This window comes from Hemicordylus capensis, chromosome 1, assembly GCF_027244095.1.
Source record: "Hemicordylus capensis ecotype Gifberg chromosome 1, rHemCap1.1.pri, whole genome shotgun sequence".
Taxonomy (NCBI): domain Eukaryota; kingdom Metazoa; phylum Chordata; class Lepidosauria; order Squamata; family Cordylidae; genus Hemicordylus; species Hemicordylus capensis.
In genome coordinates this window covers 15,675,239-15,690,978 of record NC_069657.1, presented here as the reverse complement: position 1 = coordinate 15,690,978, position 15,740 = coordinate 15,675,239, and the positions used below count along the sequence as shown (strand labels likewise).

The 15,740-nt window shown below is 44.0% G+C and overlaps 1 protein-coding gene across 5 annotated transcripts in view; it reads right to left on the bottom strand.

The window, feature by feature from the left end:
* Positions 1–15,740, bottom strand: part of BRF1 (BRF1 RNA polymerase III transcription initiation factor subunit) — a 310,658-nt gene that overhangs the window by 163,100 nt on the left and 131,818 nt on the right. For all 5 annotated transcript variants that reach the window (XR_008307877.1, XM_053252511.1, XM_053252521.1 and 2 more), the window contains 2 exons: positions 10,645–10,794; positions 6,472–6,565 (listed from right to left, as the gene is read on the bottom strand). Coding sequence is in view for 4 of the 5 variants with exons in the window: in XM_053252511.1 (XP_053108486.1) it covers positions 6,472–6,565; positions 10,645–10,794 (244 nt within the window). In the remaining variant the exon portion in view is untranslated. The remainder of the gene's footprint in view (positions 1–6,471; positions 6,566–10,644; positions 10,795–15,740) is intronic.

The window sequence follows — 15,740 nt, the reverse complement described above, 5'->3', positions numbered from 1 at the left end:
ACAAAGGTGATTAGCGAGCTCTTCAAAAGGAGAAGGGTAATGCAATTCAGTTCCATGTATGTTAGAGAACTTTCTTTAGCACAGCGCACCCAAAGCCAGCCTTGGGCGCAGATCAGATGTCTAACACAGAATGTTTGACAACAGGTAAGTTGGAAGACCAGATAGCAGCTTTCCAAATCTCAGAAAAACCAATGCCAGACAGGTGAGCAATAGAGATGGTCACAGCCCTGGTGGAATGGGCTTTAATACTGCCTGGGGCAAGGGGGGCGTGGTTACGCCTTGTTTGCCATAACAGCTGGAGATCAATTGGACCAGCCATTCCAAAAGTCTTCGCCAGGAGATAGGTTGGCCTCTGTTTGTGCCTTTAAAGGTAACAAAGATTCTGTTGAGTTTTCTAAAGTCCTTGGTCCTGTCCAGGTAGAAAAGGAGTGCTCTCCGAACATCTAGGGAACACTGAGAGCATTCCGGAGTGAAGACAAGGTTCATGAAAAATGTAGGGAGGGTAATATCTTGATTAGTATGGAAATCGGAGATGACTTTAGGTAGGAAAGCAGGGTCAGTCTGCATAACAACTTTATTTGGAAAGAACAGAGAAAAAAGGAACATCACCTCTTAGAGAGACCAGTTTGCTTCCTCTCCTACAGTGGTAATCGCAATAAAGGAAAGATGTCTTTAAGGAGAGAAGTTTAAGCGAGGCCGTAGGTAACGGTTCAAAAGGAGTCTCCGTAAGAGTGGAGAGCACAAGGGAGAGGTTCCAAGATTCAACTGACTTTTTTTCTGGTGTATAGAGATTGTTCAGCCCTTTGAGAAAATGCTTGCAGTAAGGGTGGGAGAACATGGTCTTAGCATCCCAACCTGTATTTGCTGCAGAGAGAGCCAACATATGGACCTTGACAGATGAATTAGAAAGGCCCAAGTTCTTCAAGGAGATCAAATATAGTAGGACTTGCAATATGGAGGCAGTAGATGGTTTGAAGCCCTTAGAATTCGCATCGTTCACAAACCTTCTCCATTTACCGGAGTAGTTATGTCTGGTGGAAGCTTTCCCCTCATGGAGCAAGATCTGGTCTAAAAACTCACCCTCCAGGCTCAGTGTTCAGAGGCTGTGATGAAAGACCCTGCTGGTGTTCTGCCATACGAGGTTCGGACGTTGGTGAAGGCAGTGATGGCAGCCTTTAGACAGTCGCAAGAGGAGGGGAAACCACGGAATCGTGGGGCCATCAGGCCCAAGAGGCTTTGGATGGACTGAGCCTCCTGGGTGGGTCTGGACCGGAAAGATTGGATCATATGCAGGAGTGAGACCTGCCTTTCCTCTGGCAGAAAAGCCTGTTTCACACTTAACGTCCAATATGGAGCCTGAATGAAGCCCATTGATGTAAAAGGCAGAGACCACATTGAGGAATGAGGAGTTGCTCTAGATGGAGACATGGATGGAGTGCTTGAAATTTCCAACACACCAGAGCTGTTATCGTTGTTGACATCGAGGCCATCAAGTGAGAAACCTTTAAAAGTAGAGCCGGATGGTGTTGTAACTGGTGAAGCCAAAACAGAGTCAATATCCTGGAATAATATATTATTTATCACATTTTTATACCACCCAAAACATGAGTTCTCTAGATATTCCCTTGACATCAACGGTGTTGACAGGAAGTTCTCTCCAAGAACTGACGTCGAGAGGGTAGCTGGAGTGGCAGGTGGTGGCTTGAGTGGAGCAGTTTCGGACAAGAGCAGTGGAGTCACTGGCATAAATGAAGAACCAGCTCCAGCAGAGACCAGTGGTGGTGGAGGCACAAAGTTTGTCAGTACTGATGTCAAGGTAGATGCCGGAGTTGACGGTGGAGCTGGCGAAACCTTCTCGATGATCTCTGGTGAAGAGGATGTTAAGTGTGACCGAACAGCTTGGTCAACCAATGGAGGTGGTTCTCCACTGGTAGTCCATTCTCTACTTTTTCAAGTTTGCTTGGAAAAAGACAAGCAAATTTTACCAGTCCGGATGTTATGGTCTTCCCCAAGGCAGAGTTAAAACAAGTCGTGCCTGCTAGAAGAGGGGAGAGTCCTGTGACAGGATGAACAGTGTTTGAAAGTCTTTTTAGAGTAAATTAGGAATAAAGAATGATCAAAACAGTCCAAGGTCAAAGAAAATAAGGAGAGAGACAGAGTGTTGTCAGAAAAACAGTCCGAGGTCAGAGATAATTGTGTAATCAAACTGTAATTTTCCTTTCAGGATCCAAGAATGAGGAGCAAGAACCCAAGGGAACTGTCAACAATGGTGGTCAGAAAGGAACTGAATTGGAAGTGCTCTGCTGCCAAGGATACCGAGCGTGCTCTGCGCGTGAAAAGCAGAGCACCAGAGTACAATGAGAAGCTTGAAATCCTTCTGCAGGGACTACTGCACAGGCACAAAGACCACGTTGTGAAGGATACTGGATCACCACTAAGATCTTCAAAAAATAGCTTCTTTAACTTCTGGTATGCTTCCTAAACAAAATATTAAAGATGGTCTCTTTCCCCCCTAGTAACTTATTAATTGATTAAATTGCAACCTATTTCACACTTTCTTCAATATCTCAAAGGCATGATATCTCAAAGGCAATATGAAAACAAATTGAAATTTAATAAATTAATTGATCAAAAGGCAGATACGATATCCACTTGCCAAGAAATCAAGCCAAATATTTATTTACCTACACTAACGGAGCATGTAAGTGACTTTTAAAAAACTGTTATTGGTTAAAATCATCTCTATAAAGCAAATAAGAAAATAACCTTAAATACACAACAATTACAGTAAATTAAATTAAATGGGATACATTTGTTGAACTATGCTCTTTACTTTGCCAGTAAGTTACAAATAAAGCCCAAATTTGCAAAAAGGTATTAATTTGTTGCCTGCCTGCCTTAACCTTTACATAATTAGTTAATTTAATCAATACTGCATATTCATACATTTTATTCTCCCACTCAAACAGAGATCAGTTCTCGCTCTGTCTCCAAGTTTTAACATAACAGATCCTTGCAAATATGAAAAACATATATAAGTGTATGAGATTTTCATGCAAACTCCCTTGCACTCTTTTCAGTATAGTTCAATGAACATACTGACATTGTATGAGGAGCTGCCTTTGAAAACAGTTCAGAAACTACAATTGGTCCAAAACAGGGACTGAGCATTTTGATCATATCACGCTGATGCTTCGTCAGCAGCACTAGATCCCAGTCTGCTTCCGGGAGCAATTCAAAGTGCTGGTTTTAACCTTTAAAGCCCTAAAAAGCTTGAGACCAGGTTACCTGAAAGAGTGCCGTTCCGCATATGTCCTTACTCAGACTTTAAGGTCTCCTTCGGAGGCCCTGTTCCATATGCCTCTGCACATAAAGTGAAGCAGGTGGCTCCGAGGGAGAGGGCCTTTTCTGTGGTGGCACCCTGTTTATGGAACAACCTCAGTGAGGGTCAGCTCACATTACGGTCCTTTATTCACCCAGGCTTTTTAAAGTTTGACAAGTGATGATGTTTTAAAGCTTTGCTTTCAATGTTTGTGTGTTTAAATTTGTATGTTGTTTATTAACTTTGTTTAGTGAGTTACCCAGAGCATACTTGTTATGGGGCAGCTATATTATTAAAGTTGCCATTGTTATCAGAACGTCCTTCACATAAAGAAAAAAGTTCCTTTATATATTTGACATTTCCAAAATCATCATCTAAAGATGGATTGGTTTCATCAAGTTTCACTTTGGCAATACAGTACAGGCAGACCTCGATATCCGAGGATTCACGGTCACGTAAAAAAAACCCCGATCTCAGCATACGCGGAAAAAGTGGGGGGGACACCGACCTTGCATATCCATGGGTCGAGGGTGGCCAAAAATGACCGTGGTCAATTCTGGCCATCATTTTGTGTTTGGGAGCTGAAAAATTGCTCCATTTAAAAAAGGGGGGGCAATTTTTGGCCAATTTGGGGGCACAGCACAACTCAGGGGGAGCAGCTAAGATGGTAGGCAGCCCCCCCCACATCCCCCCACCCATCCACTGTTTTTTAACTGTTTTCTTCAAACCGGAAACCTAACCCCCAATTCCCCATTGGCCTAATTCCTCAATATTTGCAGTTGCCGTATCCAGCTGTATCATGGAACAGAACCCCTGAGAATACTGAGGTCCTCCTGTACGCAGAAAGAGTTGAAGTACTCATGGTTAGAGCTTTCTATCCCCTTCCTCCATGCTGCAAATCGTAGTGCCGCTCGAAAAGCCAATCTCAAGTGTTAGAGGACCTTGGAAACAATGCATAAGGTGGGGCGGGGGGCTGCCAATGAAAGAGTGAGTTGTACGATTCTGCTAGTGCAAATGCTCCTCCAGAGCCAACAACTATTCAACAGAAAAACTCAAAAAGATAACCCTGCAACTGGTTATTCGTTTTTCTTGAATTATTTTTGGGAGGCAATGAAAAGGTCTCTATTATCTCTAGCACTCAGCCTACTGACTTTAATTTTGGCATTCCTAGTTAATGAAATTGGTAAAATGGTGTATGTTAGAATTTTCTCTTTGAAAAAATGAAAATACTATCAATGGGGAAAATATAAATATAATGCGCGCGCACGCACGCGCACAAACACACACACACACACACACACACACACACACACACACACACACATATATATATATATATATATATATAAATATGAATATTTTGACATTTAAATATGCAGAAAGTTATGTGGAAAATGTTCATTACTGGATATCTGTATTATACAGGCCCACCAACAAAGTTGTGTTATTTCATGAAGCTGACTCTTCCACGCAAGCTTCTCCCTGGTTCACATCAAACACAGAAACATTTCAAATGCTTGGGTTTAAAGGGAATTTTTCATTTTTCATCATCAGCAAAGTACGCAGAGAATCAACTTCCTTGCTAGAAGTTGCAAAAAGCAAACAAGTCCCATGAGTTTTACTTAAAACAAGCCCATAACATCCAAATCTAAGCTCTATTAATCTTTACTGCCAACATAAGACTGAATGAATCACTAGTAAAGCAATTGAATCTTGGCCTTAATCTCTATGTAAATTATGACAAGGCTGCCTAATTTTTAAATAGTATTCAATACTGTTGTTGCTATTGGGGGTTTGGTGGTTTCAAAGCACATTTGGAGCTTCTGCTACAGAAAGGCAACCCCAATCACTTCACTGAAACAGAAAGATCTGCATATTGAAAAGGGCGCTGTTCCGGAAGTTGCCCTCTGCATTGAAATGAATGGGAGAGCCTGAATGTGCGCATGCGCTAGCATGGGATCCAACAAGTTCTCATTAATTTTCTCTTCTGTGACAGAACCATAAGCAACCCTCTTAACATTACTTGGAATAAAGTCAGAAGCAGTTCAGCACACAGTGGGGTTCTTAACCAACATAAACTCAACAAACCTTAAAACTTAGTTTGCCAAATTAACATTCTATATCAGTGATTCTCAAACTTAGGTCCTCAGGTGTTATTGGACTTCAACTCCCATAATCCCCAACCAAAGGCCACTGAGGCTGGGGATTATGGGAGTTGAAGTCCAATAACACCTGAGGACCCAAGTTTGAGAATCACTGTTCTATATAGTTCTTCATTCCTGCAAAAAGGGGCGCCTTTTGAAAGAACACACAGAACGGAACATGCTGTCAAAATATACTGGGACTTGAACCAAGAGCCTCATCGACCCTCACTGGAGAGGAGAGCTGGTCTTGTAGTAGCAAGCATAACTTGTCCCCTTAACTAAGCAGGGTCCATCCTGGTTGCATATGAATGGGAGGCTTGATTTGTGAGCACTGTAAGATATTCCCCTTAGGGGATGGAGCCGCTCTGGGAAGAGCAGAAGGTTTCAAATTCCCTCCCTGGCTTCTCCAAGATAGGGCTGAGAGGAACTCCTGCCTGCAACCTTGCAGAAGCTACTGTCAGTCTGTGAAGACAATACTGAGCTACATAGACCAGTGGTCTGACTCGGTATATGGCAGTTTCCTATGTTCCTATGTTCCTCATCGCGTGGGTCTGGAACCTTGGCAAATCAGCTTCCTCCAACTGTCCAGATGAGAGCATGGGTGTGCATCATCAGTCCCTGACAAGCACTGGCAGACCATGTGGATTGGCTATGCCTAGGATAAATCACTGGGCATCTGTCCATTTGCCCCAGCCTAGTTAACTGAGCAGAACCAATATCCTGCAACAATTCAGCTTCCAAATCTAGCTTCAGTTCCAGTAACTGACCTCAGAGACCTTACACTGGAAAACCTGCTATAGCCACTCAGAGCCTTGACCCCACAATGCACCAGTGTTCACCTTGATTCAGGGGAAAGTTGTACGGAACATACCACTACTGCAAAGTACCAGAATTTTCTTTGCAAAGGAGGCCTTTCTATAAAAGGAAATAATCCAGTTCTCCATGCAGCAAAAGCTAATCCTCAGCATGGCTCTGAATATTAAACCAAAGCCAAACTTGACCTACCTTTTCCTTAGCGTAGACTCACCAACTTTAACCACCCGGATGACTTCTTTCACTGTGCGCCGAAAGTCATGCATTCTTGCTGCAACTAGAAGGGCTGGAGCATAAACAGGGAAAGGCCGACATCAAAAGGAAGTTTAGCCGAAGAAAGCAAAGAAATACTGTGAGTCATAGTCACAGAAGCACCATCTGAAATTCTAATTCTCATATTAATTTTAAAATATTTATGTTTTGCTCTAGGCTTGAATACAGAGTGATTAAACTGGAGTTTTAGAAAACTTACTTTGCATTCAGTAATAATATGCCAGTTTGTGAAAATAGGCTCTGTAAATGCAACGTGGTGCTTTTTGGACACACCACCTCAAAAATGTTTGCTCTCAGTTGGCCTCGTCCTTGCACAAATACTGCTAGGGAAAGAGCTGCTGCACTGCTGCAAAGTGCATAGGCTTCGCCCTAAGAATTAGGAACCAGTAGGGCCTGGTTGGTGCGAATGGTGTGGGAGCACTTGATGCTGTGGCATTGACAACACAAACTGGCTATATGAATGAAGGGGTGAGGTTATGAAGGCCAAACAGGCTTGATTCTCAATGGCTGGGATCGCTAGGGCAAACAGCAGGTACAGCCACCCAAGGCCACCTCAAAGCACACCCATTAAGCTGCCTTATACCAAGTCAGAGCACTGGTCCATCTCGCCCAATATTGCCTCCTCTGACTGGTAGGGCCTCTTCAAATGCTCAGGTAAGGGTCTTTCCCAGCTAACTAGAGATGCTGGGGATATAACCTGGGATCCTGTCATGATCTGCCTGATCTGAGGCATGTTGTGGAAGCATAGCATCATGTTTAGGCACCGGCCAAGCCCCGCCCTGTGGGATCATCCATTGGCTCCCCCTATAGCAGGAAGGATAAGAGGCCTTGCCTCCCTTTCAAGATTTCCTTGTTCTGGTATATTTGTTTCCTGCTGGCCTCCTTGAACTGTTCTCTCCGTTTGACCTTTGGTGCGTTCCTGACCTTGAGCTACCAGTTTGTCCCAATTCCTGTCTGCTCAGCTTGACTTCTAGTATGTTCCTGACCTCTGGCTACCTGTTTGATTCCTGACTGTCTGCTTGGTTTAGTCCCTGCGTCCCAAGTAGTTGCCTGACTCTCCTGGTCCCAGCTTCTAGCTTTGCACCACTGAGCAGCGGCCCGCCACAGCTCAGCCCCGACAGTTCCTCAGTGGACAGTAAATGCACTCTACCACTGAGCTACAGGCCTTCCCTCAAGAGTGTGCACTGACAGGACACCCCTTCACTTTCCCCCAGGAATCTGAATGACGTTTATACACATTCTGAATCTTTCCTGATTTCCATAAGCAACAAAACTGTCATTGATAGGAACCTCACAAAAGAACTCACATTTTTTGTTACTTTTGGGTAAAGATTTAGAGACCCTCAACCATTCTTTTTGAGAAAGGTTTGTTGTTGTTGTTTTTAAAAAATAGCTGTGTATATTTGAAAGACAATTTGTATATTCTAATTTGATGCCCATTTTCCATAACCGATGGAATTAAAGAAATAATATTCCCTACGATTCTGGATTTGTCCTCTACTCTCTGGGAGGAAGACAACCACAGCTGGGAGTAAGATATTAAAAGTCAGCCAAAGAGTAAAACAAGTTGGGAAATGCACAATACAATTTTTTTCGCTTGAATTAGGGTTAGGACTGATGATAGGCTCTTAGATATTAAGGAAAACTCCAAACTACGTGCTACATGCAAATGTGGGGCAGGGGAAAATCCAATGCCTGCTTTGCCTAGGAAAAAACAACTTTGGGAGAAAGATCTGGAGTGATTAACCCTCTCCCTACTCACAGCTTATCTGCTTGAAATCACCCTCTTCAAGCTCCCAACAGCCAATCCCTTTGCTACAAATTCCTGTCCTTAGCAGGAGGGCCGACGTTGTGCAGCCCTAGCCTAGATTATGAGGGTTCATCTATATGTGCAGGATCTAGGCTAGTGTAGGATTGGCTTGCCTTCCAAGCTCAGCAGCATTATTGCTATATCGCCTAGCACAGGGGTTCCCAACCTGTGGTACTCTAGATGTTGCTGAACTACCGCTCCCATCATCCCCAGTCACAAAAAATTGTAGCTGGAGATGGTGGGCGTTGTAGTTCAGAAATGAGCTCGGAGTTCATTTCTGGCTGCCATTTTGAGTGTGGAAACCATTTTGTGGCTCATTCGGTTTAAGAAAAACAATTTTTACATGAAAAATTGCGGCATAAGGGCAAAATTTGAACTGCTGGGCGGCATTGCTGGCAGTGGCAGATTTAAGCAGAGGCAGAGTAGGCACTTGCCTATGGCAAATTTTGCCACTCCTCAAGTTTTGCTGCCCCTCTCTGGGGGCGAAGGGAAAGCCCCCCTTTTTTCTCCTTAAGGTCAGTGAAGGCTGCACAGTGGCGGCTGTGGGGATGAGGGCGAGGGGAAAGTCCCCCCTTCACCTTTAACACGCTGAACAGACGACAGGGCTGCAGCGGCTTGAGCAGGGAGGGAAGTAGTGAGGGGGAAGTTCCCCCTTTTAGCAATGCCGCTGAGGGAGAGCTCCTTCCATCTCCCCTCCTCCCTCCCAAATGACTGCATGTGGAGAAAAGCCCAGAACAACAGGCCATGCAGTCATTTGGGAGCAGGGAGGGGAGATGCAAGGAGCTCTCACTGCCACCTCCGCTGTCCCCAGAACGACAGAGGTGGCAGCGAGAGCTTCCATCTCCCCTCCTCCCTCCCAAATGACTGTGTGACCTTCGCTGACCTTATCCCGCTCAGCACAGTGGTGGCTTTTAAGGAGAAAAAAGCGGGGCTTTCTCCCTCCATCCCTACCCTCGCTGCAGCAGCAGGGGTGGCAAAAGGCTTACTCTGCCCAGTTGCTGGACTGCTGGAGGCCCGTGGGGCATGGTAGGGCACTTTATTTTGTGCTTTTTGCCCATTTTCCAAAAGATTTTGACAAAACTTCCTGCAAGATTTTTGGGCCTCTGGGAACCTAACCCCTGTGATCACATAGACCCAGTATTTGCGGTTCCACTATCCACAGTAATTGTGAAGAACGGAAGCCCCGTGGATACCAAAGTCCACCTGTAATGTAGTTCTTCGCATAATGTTTAACTCAACACAATTGAACTTTTTTAAAAAAAATTAAAAAACTGGAGTTCTTAAAAAAAATTTAAAACTGCTGTCTGATTAATCAGAAGCCTCTTTCTAAGAAGATATTAATTAATCAGACTGATGAATCGACTAAATGTTGCAGTCCTACTGAAGCAACTTACAGAATTAAAGGCCATCACCTCAGTGCCCTGCTTGCGAGCTTCCCAGGGGCATCTACCTGGCCATTATTGGAAAACTGCTGACAGGACTGTCCTAGTCTGATCCAGCAGGCCTCTTCTTATGCTCTTATGTAATAATCTCATTTCATGTTCTGCAAAGACCTCTAGCTTGGTGCCCTTCAGGGAGCTTTTGCTCTCTGCTTGTAGAATATACTAGGACATTGATTAATCCCACTAGAAGCATATGTGGCATCCTGGAACACTGCCAGGAGCTAAATTAGACCCTAGGGTTTGTGCCCAAGCCTCTTCAGCTTGTTTGGGGGTTGTTGCTTTTCTGGTTCCTGCATGAAGGCTTCACCTAAAGACATGAAATTCTAAACGTGACTGTACGCATTCCCTTCTTACTTACAAAATGGCAGAGGTCAGAGGGGCTGCAACCAAGACAGACTCTGTATGAGGCTCATGCATTTGGAGCTCATGGCGAGGCGACCTGGTCTTGTGATAGCAAGCAGGAATTGCCCCTTTGCTAGGCATGGTCCATCCTGGTTGGCATTTGAATGGGGGACACCATGTGTGAGCACTGTAACGTATTCCCCTTGGGAGATGGGCCGCTCAGGGAAGAGCACTTGCCTGCTTGCATGCAGAAGGTTCCAGGTTCCCTCCCTGGCATTTCCAGATACGGCTGAGAGAGACTCCTGTCCTGCCTGCAACCTCGGAGAAGCTGCTGCCAGTCTGTGTAGACAATACTGAGCTAGACAGACCAATGGTCTGACTAGGTATATGGCAGCTTCCTATGCTCCTATTTTATTTATCTATTTTATTTTTATTCCGCCCACTGGAGAGTATCTCCAGGTGGTTTACAATGGACAGTGCATACAAGCTCGGAGATACCTGCTCCACAAAGGCCCGATGGCCTCCGCCCTGTGTGCATCCAGTCTCTCTTCATCTGCTGCAGCAGCCTTAGAGCAGTCATGGAGACCTCGTGGTTCTTATCTCCAAACTCCAGCATGTGTGCAAAACGAGGAATATATAAACATGGATCTGCAACAGAAGAGTCAAGTTATTTCTGATCTTGACCTTTACCTTTCTAAACATGGGTCTAACAAGAAAGCTTTCTTTTTTTCCACTGACAGAACATGTTTTACACTGCTGCTGTTTTTTGAACCACAAGCCATTATTCATGTGTTTAGCAATGTACCTAGTTGCAGTAAAACACCACTTGAAAGAAAATCAGCTCTGAGGACCAAGCTAGACATGACATGAAAGAAGCATGGATCAATCTTCTTATTTTATTTTTTATGAAAAGCAGCGGCAGCAGGTTGCTGGTCTGAGCCAGGGAGTGAGCTTTCTAACCTTTTCCTTCCTTCCACGATGTATGAAGCTGCCTTATACAGAATCAGGTCACTGGTCCATCTAGACCTGTATTGTCTTCAGTAACTGGAAGCAACTCTCCAGAGTTTCAGGCAGGGCTCTCTTTCAAGTTTACCTGGAGATGCTAAGGATTAAACCTGGGACCTTCTGCACTCAAAGCATGTGTTCTACCACTACAACATAGCCTGCCCGCCCCCTCCACTCTAAATGTACCCCCTCCCCAGCTGCTTTGCCCACCTCTGTGGGGAAATATCAGCTAGTCTCCTACAGGGAGGAAACCTGCTTTGTGGAGTGAGGACAGGGCAGGAATGCACAACTTCAGCCCCTCAGCTGTTGTTCAACTACAACTCCCATCATCCCTAATTATTGGACACTGTGGCTGAGCGTGATGGTGGTAGTAGTCCAACAAGACGAGGAATGGCAGGAATGTAGGGGCTGCTTAACCCTTTCCCTTTCCTTATTAGTGAGAAATCCAATTGGGGAGAGAGCTGATCTTGTGGTAGCAAGCATGGCTTGTCCCGTTAGCTAAGCAGGGTCCACCCTGGTTGCACATGAATGGGAGACTAGAAGTGTAAGCACTGTAAGATATTACCCTCAGGGGATGGAGTCGCTCTGGGAAGAGGAGAAGGTTCTAAGTTCCCTCCCTGGCAGCATCTCCAAGATGGGGCTAAGAGAGATTCCTGCTTGCAACCTTGGAGAAGCCGACAATACTGAGCTAGATAGACCAATGGTCTGACTCAGTATATGGCAGCTTCCTATGTTCCTATGTGGGCTGGCCCTGTTAAAAATCTTCATCCCAGGCTGCACAGACAAACAATACATAGGAACACAGGAAGCAGCCTTATACAGAGTCAGAACATTGGTCCATCTAGCTCAGTGTTGTCTATGCTGTCTGGCCGCGGCTCCCTGAGGTTTCAGGCAAGAGTGTTCCCAAGCCCTACCTGGAGATGCTGTCAGGAGGTGAACCTGGGACCTTCTGCATGAAAGCATGAAGATACTCCTCTACTGAGCTATGCTCCTTCCCCTAAGAGGAGTATCTTACAGCATTCACATGCAGTCATGTGACCATCCCTATGCAAACCAGGACGGACCCTGCTTAGGAAAGGAGACCCTTCCTGAACACTACCACAAGACCAGCTCTCCTCCTCAACTGGATTTTTCACCAATAAGGAAAGGGAAAGGGTTAAGCAGCCCCTACATCCCTGCCGTTCCTCCACTGCACTGGCAAGTCCTGCAGCTGCTATACATTTTAAAAATGCCCATTCATGAACTTCCCATGCAGTGTCTAGTTTGGGCCTTCATTTCCTCGGTGCACTCTCTGAAGAGGCTGCTTATTCCATCTGCCTGTATCCAGATGGAAGCAAACGCAACCCACTGTGCTGCCACCAAGAAAACCTTTCCGTCTTACAACCTGGTTGTATGCAACTTACTAGGGCATAGCACCACAGGCAATGGCTAAGAGGACATCTTGGGCCAACTGTGCCCCACAACTGTAAGAACCTCCACCTAACCCAACACTGAAAGATGGGCCCACTGCTGCGCCCACATCATTCCCATTGAGCTAAGAGGCCCTTAGGTTGTCACAGAAGAAGCCTTAAGTATTCATCCAGGCTTTTAATTAGACTTATAGAATTTAACATTGTTTTTAAATTTTAAAATTGTTTTAATGTTCTAATGTTTTACAATAAAACACCACAAAATACAATTAAACCGCCCAGAGACGCGAGTTTTGGGCGCTATATAAATATATAAAATAAAACAAATAAATAAAATTAAGTGCCTTGTTCCTCCACCATCCCTTGGGAATTATTTCAGTGCTCCAGTAAGAACAGGGCAATTCTTTAATTGTGGCACTATGAGAAACCCTAAATATCATTCTGCCTGCTCTGGCAACACAGGATAATAGTGCACAAACTCAGTGCCAGCTTTTGGCTACCAGCTGTCTATTTCAAGTGGAAACAATACACATATAGAAGTTAGTAAACCACCCAGGAGACATACTCTCATACAGCCCAAATGGAGCAGGTAAATTCCACTGAGATTAATAGGACTACTTATGAGTAAACTTGTGTAGTATCTTTATGGCAAAAGATCCACCAGACCTGAGACATACATCAAATTTCATTATTTCCAAAGCATCTTTGCTGCACAAGCTAGGCAGACCCCATCACTGATGCTACTGCCTTCAGAGTCTTCACTTTGGCATTGTGGACAGCCCCTCCAGATGTAGGCATATACTTTCTCAGCCAGAGCACAAAAACCTGGGATAAAGGTGAGAAGTTGTTCCTTCAGACTGCTCCTGTTTAAGTCTCCAAATCCATCTTCTATGATGAGGAAGACACAAAGGAAAAATGTGTGTGTGCATACATGCTAGCTAGTTCGTTCGTATTGTTCTAAATGTCCATGCACATTCAATAGCACTTGAAAATGAGTGACTTTGTACTGAGCTATATACTCTACAACTTGGAAGAAAAATGTGGAATTCTTAACAAAAATGTGACGTCACAGCCAAATATGAAGTCAAAGCCAGGTATGAAAAAGCCCAAGTCAAGTCAAAGCCAAATATGAAGAACGGTTTGTTTTTGTTTGTTATATTTATACTCTTCCTCAAAGGCTGAGAGTGGCTTTCAGCATTCTTTAGAATTAATAATACTATGCCAAAAGGGCTTACAGTCTTTTCAAAAATCACCACAATTCCTTCCCTCTGATTATTACACCTTGTCAAAAACTGTTCAAGATCTGGAAACATCAACAAAGCATGCTTGCAAGAACTTCTTCTTACATCCATCCAGGACTATGTGAAGACCAAAATGGCCAAGAAGTTGCGCTATATTCAAAGGAGATGTCTACAACACTGCATAAGACGCCTGTGCAAGGAAACAGTGCCATTGGTGATGGGAGCTGAGTAGCCTGTGCTGCAAAGGTTCTTTCAAAGTTTTTGGAGAATCTGTGTTCAAATATTCCAAGTCCAATTAGTCTTTTGTCACAAAGATGCAACTGTGCACATTTACCCATTGACCTCACTGGAACTGACCTGCTCTATCCGAGTTATTTCAGACCAAGTGTGTCTCTCCTTGCAAATTTCTATATGCAAACCATTTCCACCTGCAGTATCAGCCAGCAGCAAAACGTTTTAGCATTAATTAAACTCCAGTACTCTATCACCCCAGCTCACAGCTAGACCCTAATTGTTTCTCAGTGTTGCATAAAGATAAAACAAGATTTTAAATGTTACGGCACTGCACCAGGAAATAACATGAACTGCTGACCGCCCTGACCTGTAATGAATACTTGCAATAACTAGGGCAGTTATTTAAAAAAGATATTGTAAGGAAGTTGGGGAAGTAGGAAGGAGTGGCCAGGGTATGCTAGAGGGCAGTGTGACTGGGAACAGGAAGTGACAAGGAGACAATATTGTTCTCACAAAAGATTTCAACAGGGAAGGTATTTTCCTGCCAGCTTCCCAGCATCACATCTTCTCACATCCAGGCTTCAGAGATTATTCAGGCGGTGGGGGGGATGGAGTTTTAAAATCAGCAGCTAGAAATGTTATCATCTCACTTTTATTTAAGCCTTTTCAGAATCTTGATCCAATGTGTTTTAATAATAAAGCACCTGACTAATAAATACTTCCATGTGACTGCTTCCACCTCATGAGGAGCCATTAACATCACCTGGACCACTTGAATAATGAAGGTGCATCATCAGCAACTCAGAGGCCCCAAACTCCTGCTCCAACAGTTGAGGATCTTCCTCAGATATCTTGCTTCTGATCTCCTCATTGTTTGAAATACAGTACGGATCTAGTTAAAACAGGGTCTTTTTGGCGGCGGCACCAAAGCTTTGCCACTGCCTCCTAGGGGAAGTTCACTCTGCCTCCCCTTTCTGGCTTTCAGCATCAAGTAATGGTATCTTGTTTCAGAGAGCTGTGAGGGTGGCTCCTTGAGGTCCAGTGATTTGCTTGAAGCATTCTGCTGCTAAGTTGTGTTTTGTTTGTTAAATAGACTGAATATTTTATGAAACTTTTAGAAATTGGCTCCATTGGATCATCTTGTGGAACTGAGGGTCAAAAAATTAAAAATGCAATAAATCTGGCCTCCTGAAGAGTATTAGATGTTCCCTCTGGCACCAACCCAGAAACCAGAAAAGTACATGGAGGAAAGTGGTGACAAAAGGACTTTCTGGAAGCCTGTTTTGGGGGAGGGTCTGGCCCACCATTCACCACACCATCCTCAAATTGGTCCCATACAACCAGTTGCTGACTGGGCTGTCCATGGATGCTGGTAGACTAAATGTTCCAATGTATAAAATAATAGACAGTATTCAAATAGCTTTATTTACCTTCACTTCCTCATTTGGAACATCATTTTGAGTCTACAATAAAATTTAAATTTGCCAGCTTACTTGTTTTTCTAAATTATATCAACGTTAAGCCTTCGATCAGACTCTAGAACTACAATTTCATATACTAGCAATTCATATACTAGCAATACAATATGCTGTGTAACTGTTTGTACGATAATAAAATCATTTTCTATTGGATGTTTTCAGTTCCAGATGAAAAGAATTACAAAACAGTGCTCTTTGGGGGGATAATGTCTAATCAAGTGAATCTT